We start from the raw sequence: 16173 nt of genomic DNA on the forward strand, positions 1-16173 counted from the left end.
TGCCACTAATACAAACTATTTGATCAGTTGATAAAATTCTCAGCCCTGGACTATTAAAATGATATGCAATGCATAAATATTAAATTTCTCAACAAAATGAAATATTATTAAAACACTTATTTAATCACTGAAAACACATATACACATTAGGAAATTATATTTTAGGATACTCATCTCATACAAAATTTAACACAAAATTATAGACTTTGATAATAAACATTTTGCATGTTTTGCTATTCTTTCTCCTTTACTAATTTTTCTATTCTTGGGATTAAAGATGTGACAGCAAGTCTTAGGGCAGGACCAGAAACCAACAGATTTCTTTGTTTTGACTCAGTCAAAGCTGAAAACGTAGCATCACATAAATAGACAGTTGAAAAGGGCAGTAGCAATTTCATTGCCTTTTCATGGAGTTCTGGGTATCTTGTCTTTGCATTTATCCAAAACTGAGTTACAGACATTGATTTAAATAGTGATTGTAATTCTAAATCTGAAGATAACTGTGCTAGTTTTTCTTCTTCAAAGTCTGTGAGATTACTATTTTGGTGGTTTGTAAAAGGATTAATTATCCACAAATTTCCTGAACGCAAGTCTTCTTCAGGTGGATAGCAGTCATTGAACATTCGGGATAGTCCTTCCAGGTGCTCAACAATAATGCTTGCAATGTGTCTCATATTTAAGTCTGATGAGTTTGAGAATTCAGAAAATGAAGGAAACATGTCATAATCATTCTCTTGTGTGCGCTTGAACCACATCTTTAACTTTTTCTTAAATACATCAATTTTATTGTACAAACTGAAGAGAGTCGTCATAGTTCCTTGGAGACTTAAATTTAGTTCATTTATAAGTGAAAAAATATCTGATAAGTAGGCCAGCTTTGCAATCCATTCCTCATCAAGAAAATACTTGGCTAAATCTGAATGCTTTTGATTTAAAAAAATTTCAATTTCATGTCGTAATTCAAATAATCTTGTTAAAATACTCCCTCTCAACATCCAACGTATTTCAGCATGAAGTGGTAGATTCACATGCTCAGATCCCATCTCTTCACACAAAATTGTTAACATACGTGAATTCAGCGCATTGCTCTTTATAAAACTTAAAATTTGTGCAGACTGTAAAAGAATTTCATGTAAGCATGGAGACATCTTTTCTGCTGCTAAATGTTCACGGTGAATAATACAATGTGTAAATGCCACTGTACTCCTGGTAACTTCTTGAATTTTTGTCCTTAAACTAGAACATCTGTCAATCATGCTTGCAGCCCCATCTGTACAGAGACCAACACAATGTTTCCAATTCAAAGATTTACTAGTAATATATTTATTTACTAGTTCAAATATTTCAAAACCAGTTATTTGAGAAAGTGTTTCAATGCAACATAGTAATTCTTCTTTTACATCACTACAATCATAATCAATGAAACGAATATAGCACAAAAGAAGGGTGGTATTTGAGACTTCTGATGACTCGTCTATCTGAAGGGCAAACCACTTTGACTCTCTGACTTTTTCAATTAGCTGATCTTCAATATCTGCAGACAGTTCATCAATCCTGTGTCCAATTGTATTATTAGAAAGAGGAATAGTTTTCATTTTGTCTCCAGCACTTGAACCCAAAACTTCTGAACACATTTCTACTAAATAGGGTTTAATTAACTCTTCAGCAATGGAGAATGGCTTCTTGCTGGCAGCAATTTGGAACGCAATTAAATAAGAAGCTTTCACAAGGGACTTTTCAACTAGTAAACACTTTTTTAAAGAATTGTTTTGACATTCCATTTCAAGAAATTTTTGTTCAAAAAAATCTACTGGTTTATTTTCTAACTCTGAATGTTTTGTCTTCAAATGATGAGAGAGATTTGCTGGCTTCATGTTTTCACTGGGTAAGATTTCTCCACAAATGATACACTGTGGTTTTGGTGAACTTTCTTTTGATCCCGGGCAGATAATAAAACCAACTTTTAAGTATTCCGCATCATAAGTATGGAAAAAACCCATTCTTTTTTTCTTTGCAGGTGGAGAATCAAGTTCCACATCATTTTTCTCATTAGGCATGGGTAAATCTGAATAAAATATTTGAATCATTGTTATTTTCAAAAATAAACAATGTTCTTTGTGCTTTTCCTCAAACATTTAAAATGTACATTACTACTTACATTTCTCAAAAGAACCTCATACTAAAGTTTAAACACAAACCATAATACTTCCATGATGCCATTAAAAACTGAATTTCTCCTTCATTCAAAGGTTGGTTACTAATGTAGTGAAACTGGAGGCTGTGGTACACGTACTAGTAATGCTATATATTCAACAGATTATTGAAATTAAGGCTAATGTCTGCAGAATATGATAAATTAAAAATAAATTTATTTTGGGCCTCCCTGGTGGTACATGGGGTTATGATGCAACCTATGAAGCTGTCCGCAGCCACTGCAGCACAAGTTTGATCCCCGGCCAGGGAGCTACCCACATGGTGTAGCAGACCTCTCCTAGCTCGCCCACTGCTCCCCTCAGCAGTGTATTTCAGTCAGTCTGCCTGTTCTGTTCCCCACTCTGTCTCTGGTGAATCTTCTCACCCCCTCCCCCACACCTCTGGCCTGTACCCCAGTTCTTGTATGCATAAATAAATCAATCTTATTAAAAAATAAAATTATTTTACTTTTAAGACTTTTGGAAAAAGGGGAAAACAAATGTTGCAAAACGTTGGCATTCAGTGAATCTAGATGAAGGATATATTAATGTTCATTGTGCTCTATGTTCAATCTTTCTGAATTTTGAAATTTTCAAAATTAAAGTTGGAAAAAAAAGATAAGGGTTAATTATTAGATCTAATATCCAGTGTCAGTGAAGGTAGAGAGAAATGAAACTGCTGATTGGAGCATAAATTGATATAACTTTTCAGGAAGGCAATTTACACCAAAAGCCTTAAAACTCTAGTTTTTGAATCAATAATTCCACTATTAAGGATTTATCCAAAGGACATAATAGGACAAATGAACAAAGGTCTACTTATTGTTTAAAGTATTAAAAATCTATAAGCAATTTAATTGCTGATTCTTAGGGGGAGAGATTATGTTACATACACTGGAATCCATGCATTGGTTAAGAATCGCAATGTGTTTTTAAACTTATATTGAGGGCCTTCCTGGTGGTACAGGGGTTAAAGTCTCAGCAATATCATTATCTCCAGCCACTGGAACATGAGTTCAATCCCCAGCCAGGGAGCTAACCCATATGGTGCAGCAGACTTCTCCTGTCTCACCCACTGCTCCCCTCAGCAGTGGATCTATTTCAGTAGATCCACCTGTTCTGCTCCCCACTCTATCTCTGGTGAATCCTCTCAACCCCCCGTGCCTCTGGTCTACAGCCCAGTTCTTGTATGCATAAATAAATAAAAACAAATCTTAAATAAATAAATTTATATTGACATGGAGTGACGTTACCAACGCAATGTCAAATGAAAAAGTAGTTTACAACAGCATAAAGAAAACAATATTTAATCTAGAAATTTAAAAAATGTTAAGTACACACATACCCACACATATTGATATCCACGGATCCTTTCCTACCTTCCACATGGGCATGTGGCATGTAATATAATTTCATGTACACAAAGAGTGTATCATTTTAACAGAAATATAAAACAATCAAAACTACTAAGGAAAGAAAATAGGCTTCTCAACTCCTACCAAAAGAAAGGCCCCCTGATGATTACTTGTTAATAGACTAGCTTTTAAATATAACATATTCCATGAAACATTAAAAACAAAAATTTAAAAGTGCTTTGGACAGAGTAGGTTGTGAAGTTACTGCAAATATAAGAGTACTGAGTTTAAAAAGAGTTAACATGGACTGGGACAACAGTTTATAATCTTTTCAAGTATTAATTCAAATAATCTTCCTGATCATCAATACCTCAGACGTAAGGTGATACTTTCAGTAACAAACAAATCAATTTAATGTTTTCTAAAAAAAGAACCAAGGTTAAATCACTAACCCTTTTAACTAAATTTGTATCTTAGTAATTATAATAGCTGGTCTGTATATCTGAAAAACAGCAGTGCACACCAGGAAATGTTTATCCCCTCTACAAATAATGTACTGTATGCACAAGGAGTCAATTTAGCAGTTATTAGTGTAAATGACAACCATTACAAAAGGACTAAATCAGATGTTAAAAGCATATGATCCAAGAATTAATGTTTTTACATTTAAAACACTCAAAGATTTTCATTTCCTTTATTAAAATAAAACAGACAACAAGCAAATCAGAAAACAAACTTTCTATATGTGGAAAGCACAGAACACATACCTGTCTGACATTCCTTGTGCTGTGTATGTGGTTTGCATGAGGTAGCCTTGGTCTGTGTGACCGGCTTGCACAATACTGCTTTGTTCTTTAAAAGTCTGAAAGACTGGGAAGATGTAAGTTTCATGGCATCTGTATGTGTACTTCCCTAAGTTAAAAGCAAATTCAGAAATCAGAGGGATTTTGTTTTTTAGTATCTTATCACTCAATGTGATTGCTATTAATTAAAAGTGGCATATATCAAGGGAATAATTCTGAAACAGTGGTCGCCATAAAGAAGTCACTTTGAAAAGCATACACTAATTCCTAATTCTTCTAATCAGCATCAATTCCACTGACTGACTTTTAAAAAACACTGTCTATAGTTAGCACAATAAAAACATCTTACTGATTAGGACAACTGGTTATTCGGAAAAATAAATCCAACCTCAGGTCCTTATGCAAAATGACATTCAATATTGATTAAAGACCTCTACATGAAAAAAAATGAAGCTTTAATCACTGAAGTACTTGCAAATGACCTGAAAGTACGCTTTAGAAAAGGTATTCTTTAGAGTTAAAAACAAAATAGAAAAGATTCCCAATTTGACTATCCCAAAATTTTTTGCAAAGGACTTCATAAAACAATGTCAAGGGGTGGGAAAATGTATTTAAAGCATGTTTTCGTCATTCAATTAATATTTCTTGAATGTTTACTGCAAGCTAGGCACTGTTCCACACCCTGGGGATACAACAAAATACAGGACAAAGTCCTGCTCTTATAGGTTTTACATTCTAGAGGGAGACACAGGAAATAAACAAGTAAAACAAATATAATGTTTAATTCTGGGTAGTGATAAGAACCTTGGAAAGAAATAAAGCAGAGTAAGGGAATGGATAAAGGTAACTTTAGAGTCAATTTTTTTTTAAGATTTTATTTTATTTATTTATACAAGCACTGGGTACAGTCAGAAGCACGGGAGGGTGAGAGAATTCACCAGAGGCAGAGCAGAGAGCAGAACAGGCAGACTGACGAAGTACACTGCTGAGGGGAGCAGCGAACGGCAGGAGAGGTCTGCACGCCATGTGGGAACCCCCGCCTGCAGCCGGGGATCAAACCGGAGCTGCAGAAGCTGCGGGCAGCCTCGCAGCCCAGTGCTCAACCGCTGCACCACCGGGGAGGCACATAGAGTCAATTTTTTAACAGAAACTTTCTGAATATTCAAAAGAGTAAGTTATGTAAAGGTCTCAGGTCAAAGAATTTCAGACAGAGTGATGGTAGGTGCAAAAGCTCCAAAGCAGAAAGAGCCTGGCAAGCTTTAGGAACATCGGTAAGAGCGAGACTAAAATAAGAGTAAGCAAGGGCTAGATTGATGTGTTTGGAGAGGTAAGCAGAAGCCAAAGTGTGTAGGATCTAGAAGGTCTTAGCTTAAAAAAAAATGAGTTGTATTTTTAGTTTTATGGGAAGATACTGAAGGTTATATTAACATTTTCTTCTCAAAGAGGTAATAGATGTGACAACTCTTAATTATGTAATAATTCAAAAGGTATAAAAGTACATACATGAAATTTCCTATGCCCCTCTGCCATCTATCCATACTCAACCTTGAACACACCACCACTGTCCCCAGTCTCTTGTATCCTTCCAGAGGTGGTCTGTGTAATTAAAGAAGTTACTTCTGACTACAAACGGCAGCATATTATTAGCAAGCTTCAGCATCCTACTCTGTCACTTAGCAAGCAGTCTTGGAGGTATATTTACTTAACTGTATAAAGTTGCCTAGTAACAATCTTATACATTCAATGTACCATAGGTAATATGAAGAGTGTCTGCTGCTGAACATTTAAACATTACAAATCTTTTACTATTATAAACAGTGCTATAGTGAATGTTCCTACACATAAATGAAGTCTATATGTGCTAGTATAGCTATAGAATAAGGTCTTCTATAGAAGAGCTCACACTGGTTGGTCAAAAGTATATTAACAAAAATGAATATACTGCAAAAAAAAATTCTATGCAATTTTTTTGAATTGATGTAATATCAGATGAAATTCAAAGATTAAATTAACAAACTATGGGAGGAAATTGCCCATTTTCCCCCACTCAGGCCTCTTCAGAAGCAGCCACTATTATCTATTTTAACTGCCTTTTAGAGATATTCTATAGAAAGGTACAAGCATGTGCCTTGTATGTATGTGTGGATATTTAAAATACAAATGGCAGCAAGCTTTGGTTTTGTCTCCTCCCCTTATTATATTTGAGACTACTCTATGCCTGTAAATACAGAGCATTGTATGGCATTCCATTGTATGGAAATACCATGTTGAACTAAGTTCCAACAAAGCCACTGTGAATGCTTCTGGAGGGGACTTCATTTGCCAGGTGGAACTGGAGAGAGGAGTGCATTTCAGGACCTATCCAGGGAGGGCTATTTCCTTTCCTTTCCTTTATTTTTTTTTAAAGATTTTATTTTATTTATACAAGAACCGGGGTACAGGCCAGATGTGCAGGAGGGTGAGAGGATTCACTAGAGACAGAGCTGGAGGGCGGGGGGACAGAACAGGCAGAGTGACTGAAACACACTGCTGAGGGGAGCAGCGGGCGAGACAGGAGAGGTCTGCTCGCCATGTGGGTTGCTCCAAGGCCAACAGGGATCAAACTGGCACTGCTTCACAGCACTGCGCTCAACCGCATGCACGACCAAGAATGCCCTTATTTCCTTTTCGAATTTCCACATTAACTCAGGCAGAATTCACCATGGTCCTGGACCACCAATGAGACAATTAGTCTGTTTTCAAGCTGTCGCTACTATAAACAATGCTACAATTCATATTCTTATACATACTTCATTTCATAAATGTGTAAAACATAAAGGGTAAATTCTTAAAAATGACACTCTTGGGTAAAATATTTACATTTTAAATTTTAACAGGTTTTACTAAACTGCCCTCTATAGTTTTACCCATTTACACTATTAGCAATATATTAAAATGTTTTTACAGTGCTATCCATCATTTTCCTCTTTGCCAATCTGATATAACTGTAATTCCATCTGGGATTTCTTTAACTCTGAAATTGAATAGCCTTGCAAATGTTTAAGAAATATTTTTATTTCCTAGTCTGTAAACCTGTGTATCACACTTTGATCCATTTTCCTTTGGGTGGTAGGTCTTTTTATTAATTCATGGAAGTTCTTCACATATGAAAAACATACCCTTTAAGGACAAGAGTTGCAAGCTCTTTCTTCACCTGTCTTTTGACTTTGAAAAGTAACTGGTTTTCCCTAACAAATCTTTTATGGCTTCTGGAATTTATGACATATTTAGAAAGGTGTTTCCCACTTCTGCCTTATTAAATTCCTTTCCTATATTTTTTCCTAGTACCTTTTCTTTTTTTTGACATTTTACTTTTCTTTTCTCCACCTGGACTTCATTTTGATTTAAAGTGAGGTAGAAATCCCAACTTCATTTTCTTCCATATCTACTCTGTTGTCACAATACTAATTTATTTATTGAATAATCTAGATTTCTTCAACTGATCTGAAATGCTAATTTTATTACTTCTAAATTCATATATATATTTCATATATTCATATATATATTTGGATCTATTTCTGGGCTTCTTCTCTAGAGCTGTTTGTCTATTCATGATTACAGTACTGTTGTTTTAACTAGGTAGCTTAATATAAAAATGTGTAGTTTTCCTATGATTTTGGAAACTAGCTCTTCCCCTTCTTCATTCTTCAGAATTTCATTGAAGGTCTTTAAGCGGTGGGGATACACAGCTTGATTTGTGTTTTAAGATCATTCTGGCAAGAGTGTGGAGAAAAAATCTGCAGAAAGCAAGAATGGAAGAAGGACGGTGGGGGGAGGTTGCTGCAATAATCCTGAAGACAACGGTGGCTCTGACTGGTTGTAGCAATAGGAGTGGTTAAGAAATAGGGAATACTGAAAAAGGAGTCTGAAGAAAATAAAAGGTTCTATTTTAGACATGTTGTTTGAGATGGTTATTATTGATTTAAGGATAAATGTCAAGCAGGCAGTTGGACACATGAATCTGAAACTCAGAGGTCAGGGCAAGAGAAGTAAATCTGAGAACCAGCACCATCAAGATAGTGTTTAAAACCACAGAACTGTGAAAGTCCCCTAGGAGTTACAGAGATTGAGAAAAGTGCCATGTCTGATGTCTGGGAGTGTAATGAAGACGACAATTCAAGAAAAAAGGCAAGATCAGTGTGTTAAATGTTACTGAAAGCCTGGCAAGATGAGAACTGAAAACTAACCACTGGACTTAGCGAAATAAGACAGATGACTTTGACAAAGATCAGTTTCAGTGGAGCTGTCCAGACAAAAGCCTGCTTGGTGTGAGCTAAAGAAAGGTAACAGATAAGAAAAGAGAAGCAGTTGAGTAGAGGCAAGGATTATGGAGAGCAGAGAAATAACAGAGTTTCTGGAGAACACAGTGTTAATAAGAAGTCTTACTATTTCCGTGTTGATGAAAATGATGAACAGAAAGGGAGGAGGGGGACACAGAATATGCCAAATTCTATAAATAAGAAAAAGACAATTTAACATAAAAATGAGGGAAATTCAAAGAAAAGAAAATTTCAAATGTCAAAAAACAGAGGAATATAAGCAAACTCGCTAGTAATAGGGGGACATGCAAAATAAGACAAATAGTTATCAAACAGAATGGCAAAAAAAAAAACCAACCTTTGATCTGACAAACATTAAAATGATGGTGCTGCTGTGGGAAATTGGTACAATTGTAAACTGCTGGTGGGAGTAAAAATAGAAACAACTCTGAAGGATAACTAAAAGTGCAAATACACATTGACCCTAAAATTCCCCTCTTCCATATCCACACTACAAACACCTGCACACAAGAAAACACGTAAAAGATTGTTCATTGTAGCAGAGATTTCTAACAGTGATAAACTGGAAGCAACCTAACATTCCTCAATTGGACAAAGCATAAATAAAATGTGGTATCTATAATACTATACAGCAGTCAACAGGAATGCACCAAATCTATTAAGTGTCACATGGATTTTTTTAACAACAGTATTAATATTTTCCATGGATTTATATACATAAATGTAAAAAATTAAAAATGGACTGAAAAGACATACACCAAACTGATAATAGTAGTGGCATCTAGGGGTGTGAAAAGCTGATAGTAAATACAAAACAAAAAACGTAGAATTTTTTTTTTTAAAAAGGAGGTGGGCAAATAAGCCCAATACCATGATGGTGAGAATCCAATGGAGCAGGGATTGGAATGCATGGTTCATGGACAAAACCAGTCCACCACCTATTTCTGTAAACAAAGTTTTAATAGCACACAGTGACTCATTTTTATTGACTATGGTTATTTCTAGCTTACAATGGCAGAGGTGAGGAGTTTCAACAGAGATCACCTAACTCCAAAGTCTAAAATAGTTACTATTTAGACTTTTAAAGAAAAAGTTCTTGCTGACTTCTATAGATTTCCTTCTTTGTACTTTCTTGGAGATATGGGAACTTCCCCCAAATTTAAGATAATTTAAATGACTTTAAGGAGATTCATACTAAAGTCCCAGAGAAACAAGATTCTTAAACTGTTTTTTTTTTAATCACAAGAGTACTACATTATTTATTATTATACTTTTTATACACTAAACTGAAAATATTAATCAAGGCCATTTTGTAACACAGTTAAAATGAGAGGTGAATTAGAGATGTTCTCAGGGAAGACATATAGGACAGTCACATTTAATATGATGCTGTTTCTGAAAACCCTAAATAATTCAAAACTAATATAACTCAAGACTAATCGTCCCATACATATAAAGCAGAGGAGGGATGCATTCTCGGAGAAAATAAATCTATAAGCAATACAGAATATTTTTATAATACACATCAATATAAAACATAATATACCAATTCCTTAATTATGAGTTAATAACAAAGATAGCTGCAAACACAGTAACTGCATAAATTTTAAATTTCATTTATGCACAATAAGTAATATAAAAATAACTACAAAGCTAAAAATATTTCACTAACTAATGAGGAAAGTGCCTGAAAATAAGACAAGTGACCATTATCACCTTCATTATCATCATCATCATATCATCTTCAAACAAAACAAACAGGAGAGTTAAGTGGTATCAAATTAGGACAAGCTATGTCTCTATATAGTAAACGGTGGCCTAATTCACTGTAAGACTTTTGCTAACAAATTAATCTGACATGATTTTCTTTTTCACTAAGAATTTCTTGATAGGCAGACACACTGCCCATCTCTCACCCTGCCACCATAGAACAGTAATCCGCATTTGGATAATCTCCAGAAAAAGCTACTATTGATGAAAAATGGTCAAAAGTCTGTGTCAGTCACCACTACTAGCTGATGCCCTGAAGGCCAGGTTAATTGCTGAGGAGCTCTTCCAGCTACCTTTGTTTTTTCTAATTTGGCAAGTCTTCTTTTATTAATCCATGGCAAACAACTCAAACAAGATTTTATTTTTCATCCCATTCACAACTCAAGCAAAATCTCCTCCATCAAATTTCACAAATCTACTTCTTTACCACTTTCACAGATTATTAGCAGATGTAATCTTCCAAGTTAAAACCTCCTTAAATTATGGTAAAGCTGAAATGTTTTGATAGCTTCAGAGTTAGCAGATATAACTGCTCTTAAAACCTTGGTGGGCTTTAAAATTAGAAAGTCAGGGCCTTCCCTGGTGGCGCAAGGGTTGAGCGCTGGGCTGCGAAGCTGCCTGCAGCCTCTGCAGAGCCAGTTCGATCCCCAGTCACCAGCAAGGGTCCCCCATGGCGCGACAGACCTCTCCTGCCGCGCCCGCTGCTCCCCTCAGCAGTGTGTTTAATCAGTCTGCCTGTTCTGTTCTGCGCTCTGTCTCTGGTGAATTCTCTCACCCTCCCGTGCCTCTGACTCTACCTGGTGCTTGTATAAATAAATAAATCTTTAAAAAAATAAAATAAGGGCCTCCCCGGTGGCACAGTGGTTGAGCGCTGGGTTGCGATGCTGACCGCGGCCTCTGCAGCGCCGGTTCGATCCCTGGTTGCTCCCTGGCCACCGGAGGAGGATCCCACATGGCACGCAGACCTCTCCTGCCGCCCGCTGCTCCCCTCAGCAGTGTACTTCGGTCCTTCTGCCTGCTCTGCTCCCTGCTCTGGCTCTGGTGAATTCTCTCACCCTCCTGCGCTTCTGACTGTACCCAGTGCATGTATAAACAGAACAAACAAACAAATAAATAAATAAAACATGCCTCTATTTAAATAAATAAATAAATAAATAATAAAAAAATAAAATTAGAAAGTCAGCCGTGAGTTGTAGCTAACCTTTTTGCCTCAATGTCACCTCTTTTCAAATCACAAAAAATACTTCATGCCTTAGCACAGATGACAGCGTGACCTGAAGGGCACATTATAGCACACTGCTCTTACCACTGGGTTACCAGGCTTTTTTTCATGCATTCCATTATCCTTGCCTGTTTTATAAGACAATTTTGGCAACTAAAGGGTATACCTACTTTAAAGCTGTTTTTTGGGGTTTTTTTTTTTTGAGCATTATCTCTAATATTCAGCAAGGTCCATGCTCCTAAATTAACAGCAGAGAATATCATGGCAGTAGTCTGGTCTTCAGAGTTTTATCACATCTAACTTATGTTCCAAATTTATTAAATTGTGGGCATACTTTTTTAGCACTAGCACCACCAAGAAATGAACTTGAATGACACTGTTATTAAAAAAAAAATCAATTGTAACTGTAACACAAGTAAATGTTAAGGGACTAGCACAGGGCCTCCCGGGTGGCGCAGTGGTTAAGCATTGGGCTACGAAGCTGCCCATAGCCTCTGCAGCGCCTGTTCAATCCCCGGCCACCGGCAAGGGTCCCACATAGTGCACAGACCTCTCCTGCCGCCCGCTGCTCCCCTCAGCAGTGTACTTCGTCAGTCTGCCTGTTCTGCTCTCTGCTCTGCCTCTGGTGAATTCTCTCACCCTCCCGCGCTTCTGACTATACCCAGTGCTTGTATAAATAAATAAATCTTTAAAAAAAAAGAGAGAGAGAGAGAGAGACTAGCACAACAATCACCAATAACACTAATCCAAGATCCAACATATTAGGTTCACGTAATATTGAGAATTTTGTTTTCCTGCTAAAATGATGCTGACTCTGGACAACAATGATATAGCTGCAATCCTTTCAGCATGCCAGATTTAAAATTATGCATTTCTACAAAAAATTTTAATTTTGGAAAGTTTCTCAATATTTCAACTTGATAAATAAAATGGGAATTTAAATGTTTTTACTTTACACTATTTTCAGTCTCAAATGATGCACAGATGCATAAAATGTCAACAATGAACTTTTCAAGACTTTCTAGTCTAAGGAAAAATACTTGGATATAGTAAAAGAGAAAAAAAAGCAGCTAAATGGCATTATTAAGTACTTAAAGAAATTAAGGTGTCAGAACACACACAATCAATCAGGAATGCATTCTTATTAGGGGTCTAGCTGGGTCATAACATATTACTTCACTTCTTTTAAAGACTAAACTGCAAATAGAAATGCTCTCAGGGCCTCCCTGGTGGCACAAGGAATTCAGCACAGCACCGTGAAGCTATCCTCTGCAACATGAGTTCGATCTCTGGCTGGCCAGGGAGCTATCCACATGCCGCAGCAGACCTCTCCTGTCTTGCCTGCTGTTCCCCTCAGCAGTGTATTTCAGTCAGTCTGCCTGTTCTGTTCCCCACTCTGTCACTGTTGAATCCTCTCACGCCCTGCACCTCTAGCCTGTACCCCAGTTCTTGTATGCATAAATAAATCTTTAAAAAAAATGGAGACTTGCTTTGGATTAGGCTTTGGCTTAAGGGAATGTTATGGAATATTTGATCTGTCCAGACTACTAAAACTTTCTTCTTATCACCAACAGTGTTTCACTTTCTTATCATGCATATATTTACTGGAATAGCACTTTTAATTTCCTTCAAGATTTCCTTTGCATTCACAACTTGACAAAGTGGCACAAGAGGCCTAGTTTTTAGCCTATTTCAGCTTGCAGCAAGCTGACCTTACTAAGTTTAATCGCTTCCAGCTTTAGAGTTAGAGTGAGAGATGAGTGACTCTTCCTTTCACTTGAATACTTAGAGGCCAATACAGGGTTACCAAAGGTCTAATTTCATTATTGTTGTCTCAGAGACTAGGGAAGCCACAGGAGAAGGAGAGAAATGGGGAAGAGCAGGTGGCTGGAACAGTCAGAACACACAAACATTTATGGATTAAGTTTCTGTTTTATATGAGCATAGTTTTTGGCACCTCAAAACAACTACAATAGTAATCAAAGATTACTGATTACAGGTCACCAAAACAAATGTAATAATGAAATAGTTTGAACTATTGTGAGAATTACCAAAATGTGACACAGAAACATAAAGTGAGCACATGCAAGTAGAAAAATGGCTCCTACAGACCTCCAACATGGGGCTGCCACAAACCTTCAATTTATGAAAAATGCAATTATCTGCGAAGAGCAATAAAAGTGAAGTGCAATAAAATGAGGTATGCCTGTATCCAAAATAAAATAATCCTAAATGGCATTATCAGGAAAAATATTAACAATAAAACTTACATCTTCTACGATCTCTGTTGCCTCCTTAGTAACCGCTCCTGTTATAAATTAAAATATACATTTACTGTCCCCAGAAAATATAGAAATTAAGAAGTTATTTTCCCCTCACTAAGGTCAGTAGAGCTTAGATCAGAATTTCTCAAAAAATGGTCCAAGTAAACTTGGCATCAATATGACCTGGGGGGCTTGGTAAGGTAATAATTCCTAGGCCCCAATCCCATCCTAATGTATTAGAATTTCCATTGTCAAAGGCACGTACATTAAAATCATGTGGGTTCTTAAAAAAATAAACTATACATACCACTTCCTTCACTACCAATGCCACCCTGCTTGCTACCCACTTCCCTCAAGAGGCAAAGGGGGATTTTTTCGCATATAAATGTAATTAACACTCACCATTATAGTCTAACCAAATGCCTTTATAGCAAAATCATACCTTCTAAAACACTGTTAGTATTCCCTGTGGACTGGGCAGGAGATATTTTTGCCAGTGACACCACATTGATTATAACTGGTGTTGTGTTTGTCGTTGCAGGAGAGAGTTCCATTGGAGCAATTTTTGGCTTAGAAATATTTACTAATTAAAATAAACAGAAAGGTAAGACCTAGGATAAGCAAAAGGATCACACAAAAAAACTCCTAACAATTAAGTCTTCAAGTTACAATGCAAATATCTGTCTAACATTGGGATTGGTTATTCTGTTATATTAGTGTTCGCTAATCAGGGCTAAAGAGAGTCTGATTCTCTACCTCAAGTATTATTTAATAGGTAAAAATAAAGGAGTTAGTTGCAGGATTAACTGGGTTTTTATATTAATGAATATTAAAATTTCTATACTTAAAGTTGCTTCAAATAAAAATTTAACATAATTTTTATAAATAAGTTGAAGTAGTAGCCCATCTACACAAGCAGTGGTTTTGTTAATTCACATTATACCATCTTAGGTCTCTGGGAATGGATGGCCCACACAAAAGATTAGCACACAACATATGTGATGAAAGTGATTATTAATAAGACTATTACAAAGGGAGGCAAGGACCAGATTGTAAGGACCCAAAGCATGTGGATTCTGTCAATTCAGCAGCACTCCACGCTTTGATAGGAGAACATAATCATAAGTGTTTTTAATATAACTCAGAGAAGTACGACGTTGGGGAGCTACTTTAAGAACATGCCACATACCTATTCAAATGGATATTTTGAACACATTAGCTGTCCTAGTTGCAAAATTATTTCATTCTTAGCCAGGAAAAACTTTGCTTCCCATGAAGAACTGGTCTACTTTATTTTCTGTGCTATAATTAATGTGTTATTCTTCTTCCCTTGGCTATAAGTGAGCTATGGATCAAATCTTACACCAGTAACAACAACTATTTTACTTTTTCCCCCTCTGTTTGCCCTGATTTTCTATTTTAATATCTAGTTTATTAACTAAACAGCATATATCTCTTATTAACTAAACAGTATATATCTCTAAACAGCATATATCTCTGATGTACAGATAAATCCAATCAAAAGCAATCAAATCCAATTTTCCTATAAACTTAGTGCTTATAACACATTGATTTCTTGATGTGTTTCATTATGATAATAAAAGGCAACAGGATTACTATTCTCTCAAGGACAATCTTAAAAAACTCTTAGAGAAAAAATTTAAGGAAATTCAGATTATTTGAAGCCAGTGAAATTTTCTTCTTAGTATATTATTGTAACTATGTTTACTGATAATATTCCTAGCACTGGCATAAGGATATCATTAGCCAAGTTTAACTTTACCTTTTTTTTGTGAAAGAGGGTCATTTGTAATTTGCTGATGACAAAACTCCAAGACACAAAATAGGTTACAGAAATGTTTGATGTTTCCTCGCCATTTTATGGATTCACTTAGCTTACCCTGTCGTTTACAACCATCACACTTGGCCATCTAAGAAAGAAATTTGTAAGGCAGGACAGGCTTAAAACTATAAAATAATGAAAAGAGAACAATCATAAAACCAGAAGGCACTATGAAAACAGGATATATGAATAAGATCATTTCACATGAATGAGCTCATAAAATGTAAGGCTCCTAACTTAAAATACTGTGGTTAAAATATACATACACTTACTTATTTGTTATATATAAATGCTATCAATCAAGAAAATATAAAAGTTGATCTTCAAAAAATTACCAATAAAGAATCTAAAGACAGAATCTACTTTTAAAAGGTTAAGAGGCAATATATTGAGGTAGAAAGAATA

At 35.9% G+C, this 16173-nt stretch overlaps 1 protein-coding gene across 1 annotated transcript in view; it reads right to left on the reverse strand.

The window, feature by feature from the left end:
- Window positions 1-233: 233 nt before the first annotated feature.
- Window positions 234-16173, reverse strand: part of ZMYM6 (zinc finger MYM-type containing 6) — a gene marked incomplete at both ends in the record, with an annotated part of 36174 nt that continues 20234 nt past the window's right edge. Inside the window, 4 exons of the mRNA XM_084242266.1 lie at window positions 234-1686; window positions 4315-4459; window positions 14368-14508; window positions 15826-15856. Of these exons, the coding sequence (XP_084098392.1) occupies window positions 234-1686; window positions 4315-4459; window positions 14368-14508; window positions 15826-15856 (1770 nt within the window). The remainder of the gene's footprint in view (window positions 1687-4314; window positions 4460-14367; window positions 14509-15825; window positions 15857-16173) is intronic.

Source organism: Talpa europaea, assembly GCF_964194135.1.
Source record: "Talpa europaea genome assembly, chromosome: 9".
NCBI lineage: Eukaryota > Metazoa > Chordata > Mammalia > Eulipotyphla > Talpidae > Talpa > Talpa europaea.